Source organism: Coenobita brevimanus, chromosome 84 (genome assembly GCF_032717465.1).
Source record: "Coenobita brevimanus isolate Jiangsu-jjx chromosome 84, ASM3271746v2, whole genome shotgun sequence".
NCBI lineage: Eukaryota > Metazoa > Arthropoda > Malacostraca > Decapoda > Coenobitidae > Coenobita > Coenobita brevimanus.
Window position 1 is genome coordinate 2,268,934 of NC_137037.1, and position 25,927 is coordinate 2,294,860.

The 25,927-nt window shown below is 44.8% G+C and overlaps 1 protein-coding gene across 1 annotated transcript in view; it reads right to left on the reverse strand.

Moving 5' to 3' along the window:
* Positions 1-25,927, reverse strand: part of LOC145410015 (neural cell adhesion molecule 2-like) — a 114,250-nt gene that overhangs the window by 12,349 nt on the left and 75,974 nt on the right. The window contains exons 8-12 of the mRNA XM_080280236.1: positions 21,436-21,566; positions 16,055-16,202; positions 14,430-14,538; positions 12,474-12,658; positions 9,040-9,235 (exon numbers count right to left, since the gene is read on the reverse strand). Of these exons, the coding sequence (XP_080136362.1) occupies positions 9,040-9,235; positions 12,474-12,658; positions 14,430-14,538; positions 16,055-16,202; positions 21,436-21,566 (769 nt within the window). The remainder of the gene's footprint in view (positions 1-9,039; positions 9,236-12,473; positions 12,659-14,429; positions 14,539-16,054; positions 16,203-21,435; positions 21,567-25,927) is intronic.

Below are 25,927 nucleotides of genomic sequence, written 5' to 3' on the forward strand. Positions count from 1 at the left end.
TGTCTTGGCAAAGAGAGGCAGGGAAAGGATTATAGATTTTCAGGAAGCAAGTGGAATAAAGACTAAAACTATCAAAGGATAGAACAGAAAGTGCTTAGACGAAATTGGATCTCACTGCAAAAATGGATAAGATGGGAACAGGGTAGTGAAAAGTAAAGCTATTTGTCTATCTATTGCCAGACGCCTTAATCCCATAAGGGGTGGCCACAGACAAATAGCCTCCATGTCGCCCTGTCCCCTGCCAAAACTAAATCACTAAGGTCGTCAGTCATACTTTAAAAAGGTGTTAACAAGTCGCTATGCACAAAAAATCCAGAGTAATTGCAAAGATATAGGTGAAAATGGCTAAAAACTTGTAAAGATGTGTGGAAAATTGTTCTTAAATGGAAATAAATATCTCTAAATCGCCATAAAATCACCCACATCATAATCCTGGTGAAAAGGGTGAATATGAGTGAGTTTTATGGTGGGAGGGAGCGTGTAAAATCTAGACAATTGATGTGATACTGTGTGAATAAGAAAGGTGTGGAACTTGGGAATGGATGAATGATGTGGATGGGTGGATGAAGTGTGGATGGAATTGGTGGCAGTTGATGGAATGCTGCCTAATCTACAGGTATACGAAGTGCGTTTTTGTCTGTGGATCTTTAGGTTTGCCAAAAAGAGCTGAGAATTTCGAAGACTTGATTGTTGAATGAATGGATGTGTGGCTCACCTCACTGGGCAATCCTGTCTTGATGTTTGCTTATCCCTGTTTCTGCAGAGCTCGCGTGTTAGTGGATATTTGGGTGATGATGGTGATGATGATGATGAGGAAGAAGGGGAGGAGGAAAAGGAGGAGGAAGAGGAGAAGGAGGAGAGGGAGGAGGAGAAGGAGGAGGAGGAGGAAAGGGAGGAGGTGGAAGGTAAGTGTATGGAAGCTGTTTTTGCTGCTGTGATCTCAGGCTTAAATAGACGTAACAAAATAGGACGAGTTGAAGAAATCCAGCCACTGTAATCTCTCTCTCTCTCTCTCTTCAGATTATAGTGAAGGTGTGCCTGTGCTGTGGGAGTGAAGTGCATGGGATTAGTGTGCTGTGGTGTGAGAGGATGCCTTGCAGGGAGAGTCGAGGGGCTTGTCTGTGAGCTGTGTTTTGTGAGCTGTGTCATGTTTGTGAGCTGTGTTTTGTGAGCTGTGTCATGTTTGTGAGCTATGTTTTGGAGCTGTGTTATGTTTGTGAGCTGTGTTTTGTTACGGCACTGATGTAGAGAAGAGTGATGGCCGTAGGATAGTCTAGCTGGTGGATACAGGTCTCAGAGGGAAGGCCAGTTACAGTAAGGTGATTGTCTGGTATTCGTGTAAGATGCTGTTTGGCTGAAGGAATTGAGTGAGCATGGCGCTGACTTGTTTCTGTAGGGTAATATTCACTGGCAAAGGAGAAGGGATAAGACATTCTGTGTAGTGGACAATTGTTACTCGCTGTTTATATTTTTTGCAGGGGTGCATGAGATGGGAATTATTTTGCAGCCTAACATCATATAATTGCAAGAGTGAGAGGGATTGTGTGTTAAAGCATTGTGTTTCGATCATGCTCGTGCGGACCTGATAAACAATACTTTTATTTCTTAGACAGGTGTTTAATACTAGTGTAGAGATTTTTTTGAGTGCTTTTCCCTATTACTGGTTGCTATTAAGGGGGGTCCAGGTTGGGTTCGCGTATTTATTGTTGTCTAGATGAACTGTAAACAGATTTCAGTGACGATAAGTTGGTGTCCGGGGAGTGTTCTCAGGCCTATGATTTTGTGTGTGTGTGTGTGTGTGTGTGTGTGTGTGTGTGTGTGTGTGTGTGTAAGGGAAAAAGGAGCCAGAGGTTAGACGCATCCAAAGTCTCTCTCTCCTAGAAAAGTTTAAACAAAAGAAAGTCAAATTCAAGATAGACTGAGGAAAGTCAGGTCTTGAGTTGACCTGCTGCTCACATGAATGACTGAGAATATAGGCTAACTTGATTATGGCTTGTTTCCTTTGTTTTGTTTGTGTGCTGAGAAGAGGCATGGCTTGTATCATTTGTTTTGTTTGTGTGTTGAGAATAGGTTATGAGTGGATCAGGGTAAGTTTGGGTAAGTTTGAGAATTCTGACCTGTCTTCCCAAAATGAGTGAAGGATTAAAATGATGACCTGAGGGTGTGTTTGAGATGACTGTTGGTCCTGAGAGGAAAGACTGTTGACTTTGTTGATGAAGCCGTCATGTAGTTCTGTTTAGAGTTCTGGCGTGTGTAATCAGTGCTGGAGGTGGTTTTCTGTTTGGCGATTTATATCAAGTCGTCAGCACGGAATAGGACTGTTGGAGATGAAGGAGATATGTTGGTAAGTAAATGAGGAAGTGAGTGAAATGTGAGGGTGAGAGGGCAAGATTGCGAGTGTTATGCGCATGAGGAGAGTGGGGAAGAGATAAGAAAGGTGCTGTTAAGATTTGTGTGTGTGTGTGTGTGTGTGTGTGTGTGTGTGAGAGAGAGAGAGAGAGAGAGAGAGAGAGAGAGAGAGAGAGAGAGAGAGAGAGAGAGAGAGAGAGAGAGAACAAGTGGATTCTCTTCGAGTGAATGAATGATTTAGCAGAGTTTTGTGAATGAGTGACAGGCTGAATGAGCTCTCTGTGTGGGTGATTGAATGAGTAAATAACCAAATGCCTGAATGAATGACGCGTTTAGAAAGAGACGTAGTGGTAAGGGAGGAACACAGTAGCTATGCCCAGGTAATCAGTCCTACATACAGACCAGGTGAGGGGTAATTGAAGAGAGCCAGAAGGGAAGTATTTAGGGGCAGGTACGTGTGTAGTGGTAGGTGGTGGCGACCATCATCCACTCACTTGATGTACTGTTGCCTACTTCTTCCTTAGCCTTTATCATTCTTTTTCTGTGCCTGCCCTCCTCTCTTCCTATTTCTCCCATCTTTCCTGTCACTTCTTATTGCTTTTCTTTCCTTTACAGGTGGCTTTACATTGAGTGACAAGCCAAATGGTTTCCTGTAAGCCACGAAACCATTTACAACGCTGGGTGGTAACCATATAACCAAACCATACGTGCTCCCTACGTGTCAACAAGTGGGTTGGTGGAGGGTTAGTGCCCCTCCCCGTAAAACAAATAACTCAAAATCAAATGGCCACCCCTTACGGGATTATGGCGTCTGACAATAGAGAGATAGATAGATAGATGTATTGTGTAGGTGAGGTGAGGGGACGAGAGGCCTTTAAATGTCTGGAATGTTAAATGTTTGAAATGTTACACGGCATGAATATGGAAGGCAGGAACTGAGACGGCCATATTGGATTATAGCCTAGGTTAGTTACATAAATAGAGTGAGATTAAGTTTAGTCTCAGTGACATAAGGATGAGATGGAGGGATGGAGTGGAGAGGTATATGAGAGAGGGAGAGTGTGAGCTGGAAGCGGGGCAATGAAATGGCAGGGGACAGGGTGACATAGAGGCGCTTTCTTTGTGGTCACCCCTTACGGGATTAAGGCGTCTGGCGATAGATAGCTAGGCATTTTTCAAGTTGATGGAGCCGCCACAAGAGGATGGTGTGGAATGATTTTAACCAGTTCTTGTAATAAAGACTTAAACCTAATCCTTATATTGTTAAAATGAAGATCGTCTGGTCAAGAATAATCTCTATCTATAGCCCGACGCCCTAATCCCGCAAAGGGTGGCCGCAGACAAAACGCCTCCAAGTCGCTCTGTCACCCACCATTTGACTGCCCTCCCCCCAACTCATTCTCCCCAAAATATATAATAAAGAATAAACCCGGTGGAATAAACCTGACAAAAATAATGGCATGTTAGGGTGGGATTAGATGTACAATGGACCTTCAAGACGTGTTTCATCTGATATATTTATGCTTCTCAAGACTTTTTTTTTTATGCAAGGAAGAAGGAACCGAAGACCAGGAGCCCTCAAACTGTTCCTTCTAAGAAAAAAAACAAAGACAATACAACAGAGAGCCAAATTCAAGATCCGTTCATTTCGAGATGCCTGGACACACTGCGTTTGAAAGACTGGAGATCATAGGAAGTAGAAAATACAGACAGAGGGAGACGGTTCCAGAGTTGATACACCAGAGGCCGTATTCACAAAGGATCTTAGCCAATTTCAAGGATAATCAGGTGTCCTCAGCAATTCTCAGGTCTCATTTTGTATTATCGTATATTTTGGTGGTAGGTGGTGGCGAACATCATCCACTCACTTGATGTGGTGCTGCCTACTTCTTCCTTCACCTTTATCATTCTATTTCTGTGTTTGCCCTCCTCTCTTCGTATTTCTCACCATCATCCACTCACTTGAAGTAGTGCTGGCTACTTCTTCCTTCACCTTTATCATTCTTTTTCTGTGTCTGTCCTCCTCTCTTCCTATTTCTCCCATCTTTCCTGTCACTTCTTATTCTTCTTCTTTCCTTTTCAAGTGGCTTTACATTGCTTGACAAGCCCAGTAGTTTTCTATGAGCCAGGAAACCATTTACAACGTTGGGTGGTAACCATATAACCAACCCATACGTGTTCCCTACGTGTCAGCAAGTGGGTTGGTGGAGGGTTAGTGCCCCTCCCCGTAAAACAACTAACTCAAAGACAAACGGCCACCCCTTACGGGATTATGGCGTCTGGCTAGAGACAGATAGATAGTATATTTTGCAGTAATATTCTGTCTAATCTGGCCGTGAAGTGTTTGGCAGCTGTGTAAGTGTATATATAAGAATAAAGTAAGAGTCCTGTATACACCTTGGCCTTAAGAATATTCCGAGATCGATTACACTTCCCTCGCGGCTGAAAGTAGAATTAGATGGTGGATTAGCCTGCCTGTAGATGACTGTATACCCATTTATACAGTAGTTAATTAAATACAGGCGTGTACCAATGGACTGCGCGGAGGTTATTAGGACAGGAAAACATTAGTGGTTTACGCGACTCTGCCACCTCCACCTCCCTTCCCCAATTTGTAGTACGAGAAGGAGTCTTTAAATATGGATACTAGTGTTCTCTACTTCTCAGTTATTAAATTAGAGAACACTTGTTAAAACTGCTCTATTTTATAAACTAAAGATAACATAAAGCTCATAGATTTGCCACCACCTCTCCTCCTCTAAACCTCACCTTCTTTTTCTAACGGAGACTCAGCTGTCTGAGGCAACTGACAGCAAACCCTTTTCTGTATCCTCCTACTTTCTCTATACTCATTTCAAAGCCAAAGGTGGCTGTTGTGTATACATACGCAACGACTTATCTTGCTCTCGTGTTCCTGAACTTGATTCTTCTGAATTCTCCACTCTCTGGCTTCGGCTTTCCTGTCATTCTCTGACTAAATATATCTGTGCTGTTTACTTATCCCCTAATTCTACTGACTATCAAAAATTCTTCGACTATCTTACTTCTACGATGGAACACATTCTGTCCATTTCTCCTTTCTCTGAAATCTCCATTCTTGGAGATTTCAATGTTCACCACCACCTTTGGCTCTCCTCTCCTTTCACGGATCCACCTGGTGAGAACAAGCCTACATCTTTTCTATCCTTAATGACCTAGAGCAGCTTGTACAGCACCCTACCCGTATCCCTGACCGCCTTGGAGAGAGCTCCAACATACTTGACCTCTTCCTCACAACTAATCCTTCAGCTTACTCTGTTAATCTTTTCTCTCCGTTGGGCTCCTCCGATCACAACCTTATTACCTTAACCTGTCCTATCGCTCCAGTACGGCCTGCGGACCCTCCAGGGAAACGTCGTCTCTGGCATTTTGGAGCTGCGGACTGGGAGGCCCTCAGGCAGTACTTCTTTGATTTTCCCTGGAATGATTATTGCTTCCATGGCCGTGAGCCATCTGAGTGTGCCTTGCGCATTACGGAGGTTATTCTCTCGGGCATGGAAGCATGCATTCCTTTCTCATATCCTTTGACTAACGCAAGAAAGCCTTGGTTTAATCACGCTTGTTCTAATGCTGTCCGCAACAAGGAGAAGGCCTACAAAAAGTACCGGAGCCAACCCACCCCTGAATCACATAATCTTTATGTTTCTGCCCGGAATCGTGCTAAGTCTGTTCTTCGCTCTACTAAAAATAATTTCATCCATACTAAATGCTCTCAACTCTCCAACTCGAATTCTTCCCGCTCCTTCTGGCACCTTGCCAAAAATCTTTCTAACAACTTTACCTCATCATCCTTCCCTCCTCTTTTCTACTCTGATGGTTCTGTAGCTATTTCTTCTACTGATAAAGCAGATCTCTTTGCTATGACTTTATACTACAATTCCACCTTAGACGATTCCGGTGCTGTTCCTCCATCACTTCCCCCCTCTGACTTCCTCATGGCTGACATTAAAATTTCTTCAGTTGATGTATTTTCTGCCATTACTGGCCTCAGTACTAACAAGGCATATGGGCCTGATGGGGTCCCTCCTGTTGTTCTCAAAAACTGTGCTTCTGTGCTTACACCCTGCCTAGGCAAACTATTTCGCCTTTGTCTGTCAACTTGTACCTTTCCTTCTTGCTGGAAGTTTGCTCTCATTCAGCCAGTCCCAAGAGAGGGTGACCACTCCCAACCCTCCAACTATCGTCCAATTGCTTTAACGTCCTGTATTTCAAAAGTTTTCGAGTCAATTCTTAATAAACAAAATTTTAAGGCATCTTTCCTATCACAACCTTCTTTCCGATCGTCAGTATGGGTTCCGTCAGGGACGCTCCACTGGCGATCTTCTCCACCTACCTTTCAGACTCCTGGTCATCCTCCTTTCAGGACTTTGGCGAAAGCTTTGCCATTGCACTTGACATCTCAAAGGCTTTCGATCGAGTCTGGCATAAATCTTTAATTTCCAAACTGCCCTCCTACGGTTTCTATCCTTCTATCTGTACCTTCATCGCTAGCTTCCTTTCTGGTCGTTCTATAGCTGCTGTCGTAGACGGCCATCGTTCTTCTCCTAGATCTATCAACAGTGGTGTTCCTCAGGGCTCTGTCCTATCACCAACTCTCTTCCTTTTATTCATCAATGATCTTCTAAGCTGTACATCTAACTCTATCCACTCATACGCCGATGACTCCACCCTTCACCTTTCCATTCGGTTCCCGCAACGCCCATCTCAACAGTTACTTCAAGAAACAAGGGATGAGGCTATGGCACACCTAATGTCTGACTTGGCTCATATCTCTGACTGGGGTAAAAATAATATGGTTGTCTTTAATGCTTCTAAGACTCAGTTCTTACACCTATCAACCCGACAAAATCTTCCACAGGTATACCCACTAATGTTTAATAATATTCAGATTAATCCCTGCATCATCCTTGAACATGCTTGGGGTTTCATTTACTCGGGACTTATCTTGGAAAGATCATATTGCATCTCTTGTAAAATCTGCTTCCAAGAGATTGGGTGTGCTAAGCCGACTCCGCTCTTTCTTTACCCCTGCACAATTGTTGACTCTATACAGGGTTTTATCCGCCCCTGTGTGGAGTACAACTCTCATGTGTGGGGAGGCTCCCCACATACAGCTCTTCTCAATAGGGTGGAGTCAAAGGCTTTTCGTCTCATTAACTCTCCTCCTCTTACTGACTCCCTTCAACCTCTGTCTCTTCGCCGCACTGTTGCATCTTTATCTCTTTTCTATCGCTACTTTAATGGTCACTGCTCCTCTGAACTGTCTGCTTGCATTCCTCCACCTCTACGACGGGCACGTAGCACCCGTCTGGCAACAAACTCTCATCCCTTTTCTGTCCAACTCTCTAATGCAAGAGTTAACCGTTACTCCCAGTCTTTCATTCATGCAACAGGTCAGCTCTGGAACTGTCTCCCTCTGTCTGTATTTCCTCCTGCCTATGATCTCCAGTCTTTCAAACGCAGTGTGTCCAGGCATCTCAAAATGATCGGATCTTGAATTTGGCTCTCTATTGTATTTTGTTTTTCTCTTGGAGGGAACTGTTACTGCGGGCTCATGGCCTTTGGTTCCTTCTTCCTCGCATAAAAAAAAAAAAAAAAAAAAAACTTGCTGGCCCTTCTTGGCTGGAACACATACCTTTATACCAACAAACAGATACTCTTATGGAAAATGCTCAGACGAAGTTACAACCATTGTGCCACCTCTCCATGCCTTCCCTCGTGCTACACGGGCATCTGGTAGCGCTCATGACTGGACTGTCGCACTGCCATATATCAGAACTTCCGCCTGTCAGAAATCTTTCATTCCCCGAACTGCATCTCCCTGGAACTCGCTTCCCCAGAGTTGTTTTCCCCCCAAACTTCAACCAACAGCTGTTCAATTCCAACTGTTACAGATTTTTTATGAATGGAGGACACCTGTAATGTGGTGTATGGAGTATTTTTTTTGTTCATTTTATTTTTCCTTCCTCTGTTCCGTTATTATAAAAAAAAAGTCATATTTTCCCAACTCACCGAGAGACATCAGGAGCGACTCTACCCCGCCCCCAGGTAGCCAGGAAGCAAGGTGGGCTGGGACGAGATAAGCCAATGTATGCGCCATTACGCAATTATTTCCAGTGTATTCCAGTGAGAAGCAACACAAACACCACGAACTAAATTTATTTATTTCCTGGCAGACTGACAAATGAGGATGTGAAGGAGCGTTGTGGTGTGGATGTGGATGTGATAGGAAGCGTTAGGAGAAACACATTGAGGTGGTTTGGCCGTGTGGAGAGGATGGAGAGGGAGAGAATGACGAGGAGAGTGTATGTGAGTGAGGTGGAGGGGGGAAGAGGGAGGAAGAAGCCAAGGATGAGAAGGAGGGATGGAGAGGTATATGAGAGAGGGAGGGTGTGAGCTGGAAGCAGGGCAGTGAAATGGTGGGGGACAGGGCGACATGGAGGCGATTTGTAGGTAGCCAGCCCCTACAGGATTAAGGCGTCTGGCGATAGATAAATAGACAGATTTATTTCCTATATTGGTATGAAAAATGACTGATCTTGCACTTCTCACACAAGGAAACTAAGCCGCAAGACACAGAGCGAGGAGGTGGATGGGACGCCAAATATAACCCACTGTGTATCATGGTGAATGGCTTTGACCTCGACTGACCCTGTGATGATGAAGAAGGGCTCCGCTGCGTGCCTGAACGCCTCCAGCACCTGCTCCCTGGCCGCCTGTCGCACCTCCAGCGTGAAAGTCTGGTTCAGTCCCCCGTCCCAGCCAGCAATGCACGCCAGAACCACGTAGCTCGCGGGCATCGTGGCGTTCCTCTCAGCACGACACTCCCTCACGCTCTCTGGTTTGGCTGTGTGGGATAGAGAAAAGAGATAGAGATAGTATGGGATAGAGAAAAGAGATAGAGATAGTATGGGATAGAGAAAAGAGATAGAGATAGTATGGGACAGAGAAAAGAGATAGAGATAGTGATTTTCCTTCCCAAACGACACTCACTAATGCCCTTATGCTTGGCTACAGGAGACACAGAAAAGATACAGAGATACAGAAATACAGACATCGTGGCATTGGTACGGCATTGTAGTTATTCAGAGCAGGGCAGTGAAGTGGCGGGGGACAGGGCGACATGGAGGCGATTTGTTTGTGGCCACCCCTTACTGGATTAGGGCTTCTGGCAATAGATAGATAGATAGACAGAGAGACAGACAGATAGATAGACAGACAGAACTAACATGCAGTCGTGTACCTGACGTCTACAGTTAAGCGATTTGTTTGTGGCCACCCCTTACGGGATTAGGGAGTCTGGCAATAGATAGATAGATAGATAGAAAGAGAGACAGACAGATAGAACTAACATGCAGTCGTGTACCTGACATCTACACCTCGCTAAGCTTCTTCTAACCTCAGTGAAGTAATTTGAAGATCACAAGAGTAAAAGAATGAATCACATTTTCGAGTTGAGAGGTTGAACAGACGAATGCATATTTTTCTGCGGGTTTTCCGGGCTATATAACTTAAAACTCATCTGCTTGCTCGAGGAATTAGGAGAGAAATTCTTGCAAATGGTCAGTAACTTTCGCCTCATTCCTTTTATTTTTTATTTTTTCAAAAGTATGAGTGTTTTTCTGTGTACATAAATGATACATGGTAGTTCTTACGTTATTGGTAGGTGGTGGCGGCCATCGTCCACTCATTTGATGTACTGCGCCTACTTCTTCCTCAGCCTTTATCATTCTTTTTCTGTGCCTTCCCTCCTCTCTTCCTATTTCTCCCATCATTCCTGTCACTTCTTATTGCTTTTCTTTCCTTTACAGGTGGCTTTACATCGAGTGACAAGCCAAATGGTTTCCTGTAAGCCAAGAAACCATTTACAACGCTGGGTGGTAACCATATAACCAAACCATACGTGCTCCCTACGTGTCAACAAGTGGGTTGGTGGAGGGTTAGTGCCCCTCCCCGTAAAACAAATAACTCAAAGTCAAATGGCCACCCCTTACGGGATTATGGCGTCTGGCAATAGATAGATAGATAGATAGACAGTTCTTACGTCAGTGTGTAATGTGTATTTCAGTATTCTCGCCATATATTTATAACAGTGAAAAAAAAAATGAAATTAATAATCTTCTTAAGCAGTAGTCTTTCATTTATTTACTTCCCTTAATAATCTTTCGTATATCAGTGCTCTCCCCCCTCCCTCCCCCCTCAAAAATATATAAATAAATAAATAAATAAATAACACAAAAAAACAGTAACATTAGTGTGAAATGAATGGATCTTGAATTTGGCTCTCTTTTGTATTGTTTTTGTTTTTTTCTTGGAAGGAACGTTTTGCGGGCTCAGCCTTTGGTTCCTTCTTCCTCGCATTAAAAAGAATGAGGCAGAGATTAACTTAAATAAATCTCTGAGAAATAGGGAACGCGTACTGGGAAAGAGCAGATGGAGTGGGCACCTAATTACAGATTGGTGAAGCCCTGAGGGGGGGGAGGCCGAGGATGAGATGGAGGGATGGAGTGGAGAGGTCACTACACTGGGAGAGAGGTATATGAGGGAGGGGTTGTGTGAGCTGGGAGCAGGGAAGAGGGAGGGGGAGGCCAAGGATGAGATGGAGGGATGAAGTGGAGAGGCATATGAGAGAGGTGGGTGTGTGAGCTGGGAGCAGGGCAGTGAAATGGCGGGGGACAGGGCGACATGGAGGCGATTTGTTTGTGGCCACCTCAAATTGATAGAAGCCCTGAGCAGAGAACTGGATGTGGCTGAAGGTTTCTTCGTAAGTAGCTGGCACAAATTTTGGGTTTCCTAAGAGAGAGAGAGAGAGAGAGAGAGAGAGAGAGAGAGAGAGAGAGAGAGAGAGAGAGAGAGACAGACAGACAGAGACAGAAAGGCAAACAGAGAGAGAGAGAGAGAGAGAGAAAGAGAGAGAGAGAGAGAGCGACAGACAGACGGACAGACAGACAGACAGACAGACTGACAGACAGACAGACAGGCAAACAAACAGAGAGAGACAGAGAGAGATAGAGAAAGAGACAGACAGACAGAGACAGACGGACAGACGGGGAGAGAGAGAGAGAGAGAGAGAGAGAGAGAGAGAGAGAGAGAGAGAGAGAGAGAAAGAGAGAGAGAGAGAGAGGTATTTTCCTTGTTGCTAGGGCGGCTCAGTCTGCTGGTGAGGGCGTGGGAGTGGCAGTGGGAGGAGCAAGTGGATAAATGATACAGGACAGACACTGATAATCCCTAAGTTCTACCCACGACACACGAAAAATGGTGAGGTGGAATGGAAGTGAGTTACATATGAGTCACCCCGGATTATAAATGAGAGAGAGGGTGATCTTTGAGGTGGAAATGAGGAAGGAAATGTGAAAAAGAAAGTGAGAAAGACTGTTTTAAATGAGTCTCCCCTTATTTTATTAATGGGAGAGAGAGTGATCTTTGAGGTGGAAATGAGGGAGGAAATGTGAAAGAGAAAGTGAGTGAGTGAACATGCTGCACGGGTTTTGCAAGTAGCGAGGGCGTTGCTGACTTCGGGTGTGCGCTGGAAGGTGACGCTGTTAATGAAATCAGCAGAGGAAAGGATGAGAGCAAATTAAGAAAGGGATCTGGATTAAATTGAAACATAGGAGACTGTGGCGGAGAGAACCGATAGAGGAAGCCTTGGAGATGCAGGGTATGTACTGGAGACCATAGACAATATAACAGAAAGAAGGAAAGCAAAATACAGTACGTAAGACGTGGAATAAACGAGATATGAAAAGTTATAAAAGATCAGTACAATACCTACTCGTACCTTGAAAGCTTTGAGATGATGCGTGTGCTGTAATAAAACAACAGGTGATAGAAATACAGTACTCGCAAGAACTTTCGAGAAGCGTCGAGTACACCGAAATCATTCTAAATCCTGAAGAATGAGACAGTGTGCTTGAGTGAAAGTGTGCTGGAGTGAAAGAATCGAGAAATGAAAGGTTGCATAGTCCCAGAACAGTACCCGCAATGAACACTTTGAAGACGTGTTGTGTGTTGAAGGCCAAGATCGCTGACGGGCCAAAAGATGATTTGTTCTGGAATAATATACACTACAGAGGGAAGTACAATACCTGCAGGCAGCACCTTGAAGACACAGGGTGCTTGCTGAAGGCCAATGTCGTTCACAGCCCAGCACAGCAGCTCGCCAAAGTCGTGGTGTGTCTGAGGGGTGTAGCGAACCACGGATCTGCTGCCTACGACGCTGGACAGGTTGAGTGCCACGTCCACCACACCTGTTGTTGTGTTGACCGCCCACCTGTATGTATGTAACTTGTATTATACCACACACACACACACACACACACACACACACACACACACACACACACACACACACACACACACATACACTGAGGGCTTCTTCCTATATCCTTTCTCTCTCTTTCTGCTTCCCATCTGCAACACACACACACACACACACACACACACACACACACACACACACACACACACACACATCTGCCTATATCCTCTCTTCCTCTGTATAATAACACACACACACACACACACACACACACACACACACACACACACACACACATCTGCCTACATCCTCTCTTCCTTTGTATAATACCACACACACACACACACACACACACACACACACACACACACACACACAGCAATATATATGAGAGTAGAGAGGTATATGAGAGGGGATGGTGTAAGGTGAGGGGGAGGGCAGCGAAATGGCACGGGACAGGGCGACATGGAGGCGATTTGTTTGTGGCCACCCCTTCCGGATTAAGGCGCCTGGTTATAGATAGATAGAATTTAAGGTAAAAATTGTAATCACACTAGCTATATACTGCATACCTTCAAGCTGGTCTCTCTCTCTCTCTCTCTCTCTGCATACCTGCCACATCCACAGTCCCCAGGGGCAGGAGGTGGTGCAGTACTTAGCACACTCAGCTCGCTACTAAAAAATCAAACCTCCATTCTTACACCGGTCAGACTTTTGGATTCAGTTTGTTTCCCCTTTGTGCCTGTTCACCTATACCCCTCTCACTCAAACCTGGCTTAAAATCACCACCCCTCCATCTTGAATGCTGACCTGTGGCAATAGATTAACGCTAAGATGCTAGTCACGAAAAAGTGCTATGGAAAGAATCTAAAATCGTAGCATTGCCTTCCTCCGCCACTGAGCTACGTGAAATAAGCGGCAAAAGGACGATAATCTGGGCCAAGTTTAGGTGAAAGGACCATAGCAGTGTAATTGGGGACCTGCTTGTAAAATCTGACTGTTGTGGGTCGTATTACAGTGGATGATATCGGTAGACATCGTTCCCTCAGCAGCATAATTAGGGACGTGGATGGAAGATTGACGGTTGCGTGGTGTAGTTTAGAGAATGACTGAGGCAGCAAAAATGTACAGTCTGCCTCAAAGTCTCGAGTCACTGATGGGCATAAATTTAAGCTTCGTTCTTCCGTAGCCGTAGTGTTAATTTATCTAAGCTTCCCCCGCCTCTCCATGGCCCGTTTTCTGACCCGTTTTCTGTGTTGTTTACTTCACCTTAACCTCCTCAGTCTGGTGATTTATTTTCTAAGTTTATCATTCTTGCAGATGAATTTAGATTTGAGATGGTGTTGGTATTGGTGGGGTGAGAGAGCTTTATTTGAATTTATCAGTGCGAGAGAGTGCTTACAGTGTCTCAAATGCAAGGGAGCTGAGAGCAGGAAGGAAACAGTTATTATTATTAGTATGTATGCAGATAAGCTGAGGACACCACTTGAAACACGCACTCCCCTCTCTCTCTCTCGCTCTCTCTCTCTCTCGTATTAACAACTCTCTCGTATTAACAACATTATCGCATTATCTTCTGCAGTAGAGCCTCCTGTCACTCTGTCTCTAGTTTCTATTACCTCTCTCTCTCTCTCTCTCTCTCTCTCTCTCTCTCTCTCTCTCTCTCTCTCTCTCAAATAACTTCACTGGTATATCACTCTATCCTTTCTACATTAAACTCCCTCTTCACTCTTTCTTGTTTCTTCTCTCTCTCTCTCTCTCTCTCTCTCTCTCTCTCTCTCACCTGAAGGAGGAGGGAGGGGGGTGTGCCAGTACGGAGCAAGGCACGTGAAGCTCCTCGTGCCTGGCAGCTCCGTACACCGTCTGCTGACCCTTCTGGCACGTCGGGGGGACTGGTGGGTGGGGAGAGAGCCATGTGAGTGTGGGATTACAGCAGGGGAATTATAGGGGTAAGGACAATCACTGGGTGTGGGATTATAGAGGGAGAAGGAGAGTATGTAGAGGGAGAAGAAGAGTGAGAATGATATTAAAGTAGATATTAATGGCACATCGGAAGGACTGGGGGGCGAGGAGAGTCACATTTTTTTTATGCTAGGAAGAAGGAACCAAAGGCCACGAGCCCGCATAACTGTTCCTTCCAAGAGAAGAACAAAATACAAGAGAGAGCCAAATTCAAGATCCGTTCATTTCGAGATCCTGGACACACTGCGTTTGAAAGACTGGAGATCATAGGCAGCAGGAAATACAGACAGAGGGAGACAGCTCGAAAACTGACCTGTTGCATAAATGAAGGACTGGGAGTAATGGTTAACTCTTGCATTAGAGAGTTGGACAGAAAAGGGGTGAGAGTTTGTTGCTAGACGGGTGCTACACGCACGTCGTAGAGGTGGAGGAATGCATGCAGACAGTTCAGAGGAGCAGTGACCATTGAAGTAGCGATAGAAAAGAGATAAAGATGCATCAGTGTGGCGAAGAGACAGAGGTTGAAGGGAGCCAGTAAGAGAAGGAGAGTTAATGAGACGAAAAGCCTTTGACTCCACCCTATTGAGAAGAGCTGTATGTGGAGAACCTCCCCATGAATGATACTGTACGTTATAGTTAGGGTAAGGAGAGTGTGACTATAACAGTCACTTGAGTACTGTAGTCCACTATAATAAGTCACGTGGATAGTGGACTATAGCACAGGAAAGGAGAGTCACTTATGTATTGGACTATAAGGGGTTAAGAGAGTCAACTGAGAGTCTGCCTATAGGTTTGGAGAGTTTCTTGAGAGTTGGAACGTATTAAAGAGCTGGGAGAGTCACCTGAGAATTTACAAGGGCTAGGAGAGTCACCTGAGAATTTATAAGGGCTAGAAGAGAGTCACCTGAGAATTTATAAGGGCTGGGAGAGTCACCTGAGAATTTATAAGGGCTAGGAGAGACTCACCTGAGAATTTATCAGGGCTAGAAGAGAGTCACCTGAGAATTTATAAGGGCTAGGAGAGTCACCTGAGAATTTATAAGGGCTAGGAGAGTCACCTGAGAATTTATAAGGGCTAGGAGAGTCACCTGAGAATTTATAAGGGCTAGGAGAGAGTCACCTGAGAATTATAATAAAAATACACCTTGATCGCTGATAATAGTCTTTGAACATTGGCAGTATTTTGTCTGCTTCTCTCATCCGAACAAAATCGCCATCTGTCCACACCAGCGGGAAAGTTAAACACACACACACACACACACACACACACACACACACACACACACACACACAACCTGTACAATTCATGTATTAAAGGAAGTCATATTAGACTAATGATGGGATGATGTAGACAAGGTGAATGAGTGAGTGTGTTAGCGCGTGTGTGTGCGTGCAAGTACTCACACTCAATGGCCAGGGTGAGTGTGATAGGCGGTATATACTCACACTTGACGGCCAGGGTAAGTGCGTTGGAGGTGCGTGCTCCCTCGGTGTTGGCTGCAGCACACGTGTATGCCCCCGAGTCGTCCCTGGTTACGCCTCTCAGCACCAGACGCTCAGGCACACCATCTGCCGCCGTCTGCACAGGCACGCCCTGGCACAGACACGGGGGAGGCTGGTTAGAAGGCGGGAGAAAGCAGACACGGGGGAGGGGAGGCTGAGGAAGGCAGGAAAAGGCTGAGGAAAGCTGGTTATTTATGTTAGATGAGGCTGGGGACAGGGGAGATTGGATGGGGTTGGATTATGGCAAGGGGTGTTGGAGGTCTTTTGTGAGGGCTTAAATGCATGGAGAGTATATCTGAAGGTGTATATGTGGGGTGTAAGTGTTGGGTTATTATATGAGTGGCGTATATATAACGAGTGTATATGTGGAGTGTATATGGTGGGAAATGTGTGCTTAGGTCTTTATGTGAGAGTATTTATTATGTGGATGTGTCTACGTGGATCGTATAAGTGATGGCATATGTGAGGGCTCTGTCTTGGGTGTGTATGTGGGACAGAGTATGCTGGAGGGGGGGCTATGTGGGAGAATACAGTATGTGTGGTTTACGTGTATGTGGAGAGGGTATATGTGAACTTTTGTATGCTGTATGTTTAGGTCGTGCGTGCTGGGATGAATATGTGAGGAGGATATGATTACGTGGAGCTTTTCCTGTGAGTCGTGGATGTGAGAAGCTTGATAGATATTCTGGTGAGGCAGTCCAAAGGGGAGCATAAGTAGGGCAAAGAGAGAAGGAGGATGTGAAAGAAAAGCTGGCAGGTTCAGGGAAAAGAGCTGAGAAAGCCATTGTAAAGAAAGTTATAGCCGACAGTGAATGGAGAGAGAAAGAAATTAAAGAGGAGAAACAGAGAGGAAATGAACACACAGAGGCGAGAAACAGGAAGAATAAACAGACACAGACGAGAAACAGAGAGATGAGTGAGTACAGAAAGATGAGAGACAGTGAGTTAAGTGGGAAAAGAGGAGAGATGAAAGTGCTTCGAGTGGAGAAGGGCGAGAGACAGGAGTTGCATGTACAGAGGATCAGAGACAGAAAGAGTTTATTCGGACAAAGACGGCACATTAAAACAGTGAAATCCGCTTGAGTACGAAGCTAGCAGAGTGAGGAACAATAGGACTTAGAAGCAGAAAAGTGAGGAATATGTAGAGGATGTGGGAGGCTGGACAGAAGGTGGGATGGGTTGGTGTGTGAGGTTGCAAATGTCAGAGCCGCGAAGGATTGCAGCCACAGGAAATTGCATTATGATATACGAGATGCTATACTCCTTTCACCTTAGCCTGGTCCTGACTTTATGATATATGAGATGTTATACTCCTTTTGCCTTAACTTGGCGTAGATTTTTGCCCCATGTGCAGTTTATGTAAGTCAGTGAAAGAAGACAGCACTAAAACTCAGCATCCTTTCCATAGCACTTCTTTGTGACTCGCATCATGTTTTAGCGTTAAGCGGTTTGTACATCTCAGTATTCAAGATGGAGAGACGGCAATTTTAGGCCAAGTTAGAGTAACTGCCATATAGCAGAGATGTTGATATGACAGTAATGTGGAATGAAACAGGTGATTGATGGTACAGTGAGAGGAGGCAATGGTCTGAAAGGATCTATCTATCTATTGCCAGACGCCTTAATCCCGTAAGGGGTGGCCACAAACAAATCGCCTCCATGCCGCCCTGTCCCCCGTCATTTCACTGCCTTCCTCCAAGTTCACACCCCCCTCTCCCATATACCTCTCCACGCCATCCCGGCTATGCATTCATTCCTGAACTCCCTCCCTATTACCCGAAAGAAGAATGGTGGATTTTCAGCCTGCAGTCCACTGGGTTCACGTGCAGAAGTGGAATATAATGATGTAATGAAGTGGAATATAATGACGTAATGAAGTGGTGAATGGATTAGCAGTTTAAATTCTCAAGCCGGTCAGACTGGCGGCAAAAATTTGTTCCCCCTTCATATTTACTCCACATTTGCAATTGGGGACCTTGCTAGAACATCAACTGGGCTCTTGCGGGTCATATTCTAGGAGCAAATTTGGTCCTGGAAGAAATTGGTCGACAGCCTTAACACGTTTCAAGATAATCCATTTTCGTGCTCTTTCTCATTATTTTTTTCATTTTTTTTTTTATTAATGGTTTTCAATATCTCTCTCATGGTGCACATAGGGACTCTAACTCTACATAATTTTGATTTTCAATTTGGCGTTTTTTGGCTTTATTTTTTTAGCATGATGGCGGCCAATTTTGAAAAGTCACTAAAACAACATCTGTTATAATCTCTCTCTCTCTCTCTCTCTCTCTAAATGTGTGTGTGTGTGTGTGTGTGTGTGTGTGTGTGTGTGTGTGTGTGTGTGTGTGTGTGTGTGTGTGTCTATCCATCTACCTATCTATCTACAAATGCACAAAGCAGAGCAATCTCTTCCCCCCCCTCTCCCCTCCCTCTCTCTCTCTCTCTCTCTCTCTCTCTCTCTCTCTCTCTCTCTCACACACACACACACACACACACACATCAGGCAGTGTTTACGCTCCATTCTCTCGCCAGAACAAAAAAAAAGTGAAAAAAGATTGACCTCCTGATATGGATAAAGGCTGGGGCTGGATAGAGGCTGAGTGCTCCCCTGGATATCCACTGCTGTCTATCTGTCTATCTATTGCCAGATGCCTTAATCCCGTAAGCAGTGGCCACAAACAAATCGCCTCCATGTCGCCCTGCCCCCCTGCCATTTCACTGCCCTGCTCCCAGCTCACACCTCTCTCTCTCTCTCATATACCTCTCCTCTCCATCTCTCCATCTCATCCTTGGCCTATCCCTCCCTCTCTCCCCCTCCACCTCACTCACATACACTCTCCTCGTCAGTCTCTCACTCTCCATCCTCTCCGCATGGCCAGAAAAAGACAATACTATTAATCTACACCATTCCACTTCGTTTCCCAGGAAGTGGAGGCTTAGGGTTAGGTCCGTCCTAGGTCATGTCCGTTCGTCCATTCGTCCGTTCGTCCGTTCGTCCGTTTGTCCGTTAGTCCGTTCGTCCGTTCGTCCGTTCGTCCGTTTGTCCGTTCGTCCGTTAGTCCTTTAGTCCGTTCGTCCGTTAGTCCGTTAGTCCGTTTGTCCGTTAGTCCGTTCGTCCGTTTGTCCGTTAGTCCGTTAGTCCGTTCGTCCGTTCGTCCGTTAGTCCGTTTGTCCGTTTGTCCGTTAGTCCGTTAGTCCGTTCGTCCGTTCGTCCGTTAGTCCGTTTGTCCGTTTGTCCGTTAGTCCGTTCGTCTGACCTTAGCTCTATCTCAGAAACCATTTGTTCGATTTTCTTCATATTTTGTGTGATTGTTGGGCCATATGGGAGGTTGATGCCCGTCCTTTCGAAATTTTGAAAAACCCAAGATGGCCGACTTATGACCCATTTTCTATTTTTTGAAACTTTGACTCCCTCTTATCTCCTTTACTTTGAGAGATAATTTTACAGATCGTGGAATATGGTCTCTCTCTCTCTTTCTTTCTTTCTTTCTCTCTCTCTCTCTCTCTTTTATCTTATCTCCCACGACGTCCCTCAAAACCAAACTAGCATTTAAATTTAAGTGAAAAATTACAGCCAACCACATCTGACCTGGCAAAGTGAGTATCCCCTGTGAAGACCCGATTAAAATAAATATACGGTTTCTACCTCAACCTGGCCCAGATTTTCGTCCTTTTGCCTCTCATTTCACGTAGGGTAGTGGCAGAAAAAGACAATACTAAGGCCCTAGATGCTTTCCATAGCACTTCTTCGTGACTAGCTTTGTATTCTAGTGTTAATCTATTGTTTTAACTTCAAGATGGAGAGGTGGCAATTTTAGGCCAAGTTAGAGGAAAGTCGTATAGACAGGTTCCTTTATAAATACTTAACCAGGTGCTAAGCTATACCCCTTTCACTCAAACTTGGGCTAAAATTGCCATCTCACGTCCTCAGTGCTAAGGTGTAACAATAGATTAGCACTAGAGTACGATGCTGGTGAGGAAACAGTGCTATGGAAAGGATGTAGAGGCGTAGTATTGTTTTATTAACACTAGAGTATGATGGCAGTCACGAAGAAATGCTATGGAAAGGATGTAGAGCCGTAGTATTGTCTTATTAACACTAGAATATGATGGCAGTCACGAAGAAGTGCTATGGAAAGGATGTAGAGCTGTAGTATTCTCTTATTAATACTAGAGTATGATGGTAGTCACGAAGAAGTGCTATGGAAAGGATGTAGAGCCGTAGTATTGTCTTATTAACAGTAGAATATGATGGTAGTCACGAAGAAGTGCTATGGAAAGGATGTAGAGCCGCTGTATTGTCTTGTTAACACTAGAGTATGATGGTAGTCACGAAGAAGTGCTATGGAAAGGATGTAGAGCCGTAGTATTGTCTTATTAACACTAAAATATTATGGTAGTCACGAAGAAGTGCTGTGGAAAGGATGTAGAGCCGTAGTATTGTCTTATCCCGAGGCTTCAGTAGGATAGAAAAGAGGCAAAATAAATCGCTAAGGAAGATTTGCTAGGGAAGAGGCAAAATAAATCACTCACAAAAATATGCTAGGAAACGGGCAAAATGGAAGATTTACTAGAAACAGACAAAAAATATAACTACAGAAGATGAAGCAGAAAAAAGGCAAAACAATTCACTCAGGAAAATGTGCTAAGAAACTGGCAAAATAAATCGCTAAGAAAGATTTTGCTAGGGAACAGGCAAAACAATTCGCTCAGGAAAATATGCTAAGAAACTGGCAAATAAATACGTTATCAAGACATACTAGAAAACAAAATAAATAGCTCAGGAAAATATACTAAGAGACAGGCAAAATAAATAGCTGGGCAAGATATACTAGGAAACAGACAAAATGAATCGCTCAGGAAAATATGCTAAGAGACAGGCAAAATATATAGATAAGCAATATATACTAGAATACAGACAAAATAAATTGCTCAGGAAAATATGCTAAGAGGCAGGCAAAATAAATAGCTAGACAAGATACACTAGAAAACAGACAAAATGAATCGCTCAGGATAATATGCTAAGAGACGGGCAAAATGTATAGCTAAGCAAGATATACTAGAAAAGACAAAATAAATCGCTCAGGAAAATTTGCTGAGACAGGTAAAATGTATAGCTAAGCAAGATATACTAGAAAACAGGCAGAATAAATCGCTAAGCAACTTACGTCACGGGCCCACTGGAAGCCTGTGACGGGTGGATGGAATATAGTTGAAAACAGACAAAATAAATCGCTCAGGAAAATATGCTAAGAGACAGGCAAAATGTACAGCTAAGCAAGATATACTAGAAAACAGGCAGAATAAATTGCTAAGGAACTCACGTCACGGGCCCACTGGACGCCGGTGACGGGTGGATAGGCGTCGATGTGGCAGACGAAGGTGAGGTCCTCGCCCTCCTCCACCCCCTGAAGGTCCCTGTGAGGCTCCACCCGTAGCTCCAGTCGCGGTTTGTCTACCACCGTGGATACAAAAGTGGAATTAGGTATCAGGATTAGGCATCAGGATTAGGTATCAGGATTAGGTATCAGGATTAGGTATCAGGATTAGGCATCAGGATTAGGTATCAGGATTATTATACGTATACAGAAGACATCCTAATCCTTCACCGTCTCTCCCAGGTCCGTGTAATTTTCCAGCCGAGATTTGTCTGTGTCGCAGTGGATACAGAAGTGGACTTACGTATTAGGATTGTGTATTAAGATTATGGATTAGGATTACGATATATATGGACAAGTTATGAAATCCTAGTGAGGTCCCTGTGAAGTTAGTCTGTGCCATCGCGGAGATAAATATGTGAAGATTACCGTTTCGTATCGATTTTTTTTTTTATAAAGGCTCCAACATTCTTGCTTGCGTCGGCCTTGGTCACCTAATGGCGGCTCTCCACGCTGCGCGATCTGTGGCAGCCTCGATATTCAGTCCCTTATCCCTGAGGCCACACTCTATGACCTCGTCCCAGGTCTTTTTCGGTCTGCCTTTCACAGCCCTACCCCCTACTCTCACACTTCCCACCCTCGGCATCCAATTGTCATCTCTCATCCCCTCCACATCCCCAAACCATCTCAATCTACCCCTCCTCATCACTACACAAATACACTCCAGTCCCATCCTTCCTCCCAGACCATCTCAATCTACCTCTCCTCATCACAACAATATATTCCAGTCCCATCCTTCCTCCCAGACCATCTCAATCTACCCCTCCTCATCACAACACCAATACACTCCAGTCCCATCCTTCTTCCCAGACCATCTCAATCTACCCCTCCTCATCACAACACCATTACATTCTAGTTCCATCTTTCCTCCCAGACCATCTCAATCTACCTCTCCTCATCACAACAATACATTCCAGTCTCATCCTTCCCCCCACACCATCTTAATCTACACCTCCACATCACAACACCAACACACTCCAGTCCCATCCTTCCTCCCAGATCATCTCAATCTACCCCTCCACATCACAACACCAATACACTCCAGTCCCATCCTTCCTCCCAGACCATCTCGATCTACCCATCCTCACCACAACACCATTACATTCCAGTCCCATCCTTCCTCCCAGACCATCTCGATCTACCGCTCCTCATCACAACACCAATACACTCCAGTCCCATCCTTCCTCCCAGACCATCTCAATCTACCCCTCCTCATCACAACACCGTTACATTCGAGTCCCACCCTTCTTCCCAGACCATCTCAATCTACCCCTCCTCATCACAACACCATTACATTCTAGTTCCATCCTTCCTCCCAGACCATCTCAATCTACCTCTCCTCATCACAACACCAATACATTCCAGTCCCATTCTTCCTCCCAGACCATTTCAATCTACCCCTCCTCATCACAACACCAATACACTCCAGTCCCATCCTTCCTCCAAGACCATCTCAATCTACCCCTCCACATCACAACACCAATATGTTCCAGTCCCATTCTTCCTCCCAAACCATCTTAATCTACACCTCCACATCACAACACCAATACACTCCAGTCCCATCCTTCCTCCCAGACCATCTCAGCCTATCCCTCCTCATGACAACACCAATACATTCCAGTACCATCCTTCCTCCCAGACCATCTCAATCTACCCCTCCTCATCACAACACCATTACATGCCTCCCAGACCATCTCAGCCTACTCCTCCTCATCACAACACCAATACACTCTAGTCCCATCCTTCCTCCCAGACCATCTCAGCCTATCCCTCCTCATCACAACACCAATACACTCCAGTTCCATCACTTCCTCTCAGACCATCTCAGCCTACCCCTCCTCATCACAACACCAATACATTCCAATCCCATTCTTCCTCTCAACTCCTCAGTCGTAAACCCAGCCCCCCCAGGCCTCGCATTCAAGGACACACTACACATATATCAGGATTATGTTATGTATTAGGCTATTGAAAGATACAGTACACCCAACACCAGTACAGTGAAGGATGCAGTACACCTAACACATCATCATCATCTTCATCATCACCATCCTCCTCTTCCCTCTCATCATCATTATCCTCCTCCTCTTCTTCATTCTCATCATTATCATCATCATCATCATCATTTTCATCATCACCACCATCATGATCATCCTTCTCCTCCTCCTGCTCCTCCTCCTTCTCATCATCATCATTCTATCACCCTCCTGTACACGGAAACAATAACAGTTTCAGAGAGTTTCAGCAACTTCAACAAGCCTGAAATCGCCAATCCCCTCACCCCGTTAGCGCCACCCTTCCATCAGCTTCATCCATGCATACTAAACCACGCAAACAGTGGGGAGAGATAGCCTACAACTCCCCTGATTATCTATGCACCTCCCAGTGTTAAAAATGACACGATTTGCATAAACTCACGGAGGCTGGAACAGTGGGCTATACGTACAGTTGGCTACACATGCACCTGGGACAGCGTCTGGGTGAAGTGGAGGGCTAGGTACAGTTCCAGACCTTCACGCATCATAATCATGGTCATTTCAGAATATTTGACACCTCCCTTCATATGTGGTTAAAGTATAGCAAGAGACAGAGACTCACAATGTCACGCGTTGCTGAAGGGAGACAGACGTAAAAAAAAACTCCGCAGGTCATATGTGGTAGTTTATAGTATAGCAAGAGATAGAGACTCATAGTGTCCCGCTTTGCTGAAGGGAGAAAAATGTAATAAAAAACTCTGCAGTCACTTTGATACACTGAAAGGGATAACATGCAAGTGCGGAGATGTGGAGAATAGCCTGACAATTGCACGTGGAGAGATTGGTTCTGTAAAGGCTTTGATGAGGCACAAAGGACTGAGTAGAGGCAGGGAAAAGTCAAGTGTGTGTGTGTGATCAGTGGAGATGGAAGTTTTACGGGTGGTGTGTGGACAGCGGAGTTCGGACAGGATGCAAAGCGGCACTGTGCAAGATGAGGGGTAAAATTTGCTGATGAAAGGAAGAGATGTGTGCTTAGTCTGGTAACGCAGAGGGAATAGGAAACAAGGTGAGGTGGTAGTAGTAGTAGTAGTAGTAATAGTAGTATAGTCTATTTGATTGACCTATGCAACTGAGATGTATGCGACAAGTAGGGTGTGTTTGATACGCGGCTGCTGATTGGCCGCCGATGATGTCACTGAAGTAAATGTAGGCATGTATTGTAGTGCATCATGCGGACGTATGTGTACACCGTGGGTGGCTATTATAGCTCAACATGCGGACGTAGATGTACACCGTGCGTGGACGTAGTGCAACATGCGGACGTGGATGTACACCGTGGGTGGATAATTTATTTCGTCACTCATTGTTTTGTGAAACTATAATCAACTTTAATTTTCTTTGATAACAGTAAACTTTTAAAGCTAATTTTGACCTCTTCAGCTTCGGATATTATTCCATATTTAATCTGGCAGCTTGTACTGAAGGCAGTTTGAAAATAGAAATACATGTGTTAAAATAGGAAGAAGTGTAGATTTAAATCATCGGCGGCCAATCAGCACCCGCGATTCAAACACACCCTGCTCGGCCCATGCATCTCAGCTGCACAGATCAATCAAATAGACTATAGTAGTAGTAGTAGAGTAACCCTGGTCCACCTGGGCAAGCAAACCCATCAACTGTAGACATCACAGCCTCAAGGCCATCAGGTAAGAAGCGGGGAAGATTTTAGAGATTTGTTCCCGGATGGACGCCGCATTTGCATCTCTCCACTCAGATAACAGGGGCACCATAGTAGGCTCCACATCACCCCGTAAAGGAAGTATGTAAGAGGATGAGAGGAGGTTTGCGGGGCTGAGAAAAAAAGTTGGATGTAGGAAGACCGCGTGGGTGTGACATAGAAGAAATGGAGGTAAAGGAAGTGATGGGAGGAGGAATGGAGAGCTTAGTATATAGAGGTGAAGGGAGAAGGAGTGGATAGATCAGTATATAGAATTGTAGGGAGAAGATGTGGATAGATCTGTATATAGAGGTGAAAGGAGAAGAAATGGATAGATTATTATATAGGAGCGAAGGGAGGAGGAATGGAGATCTGTATATAGAGGTGAAGGAAAGAGGAATGGATAGATTAGTATATAGAGGTGAAGGAAGGAGAAACAGGTAGATTAGTCCGCTTTGTAGATAGAAATGACGAAGACTGCACCTCATATGTAACTCTGCCATCAGCGGAACACTACCCGGTACCCCACAAGCGTTACCACATCCACACACTTCTACAAAACACACACTCGTTTGGGCTGCGTTTTTGTCGAGTGATGCGGGGAGGTTCAAAAGTCTGCATGCCGATTAAACCCCTTTAGATGGGTAAGGTTTTTTTTCTTTATTCATCCTTCCAGACGATTTTA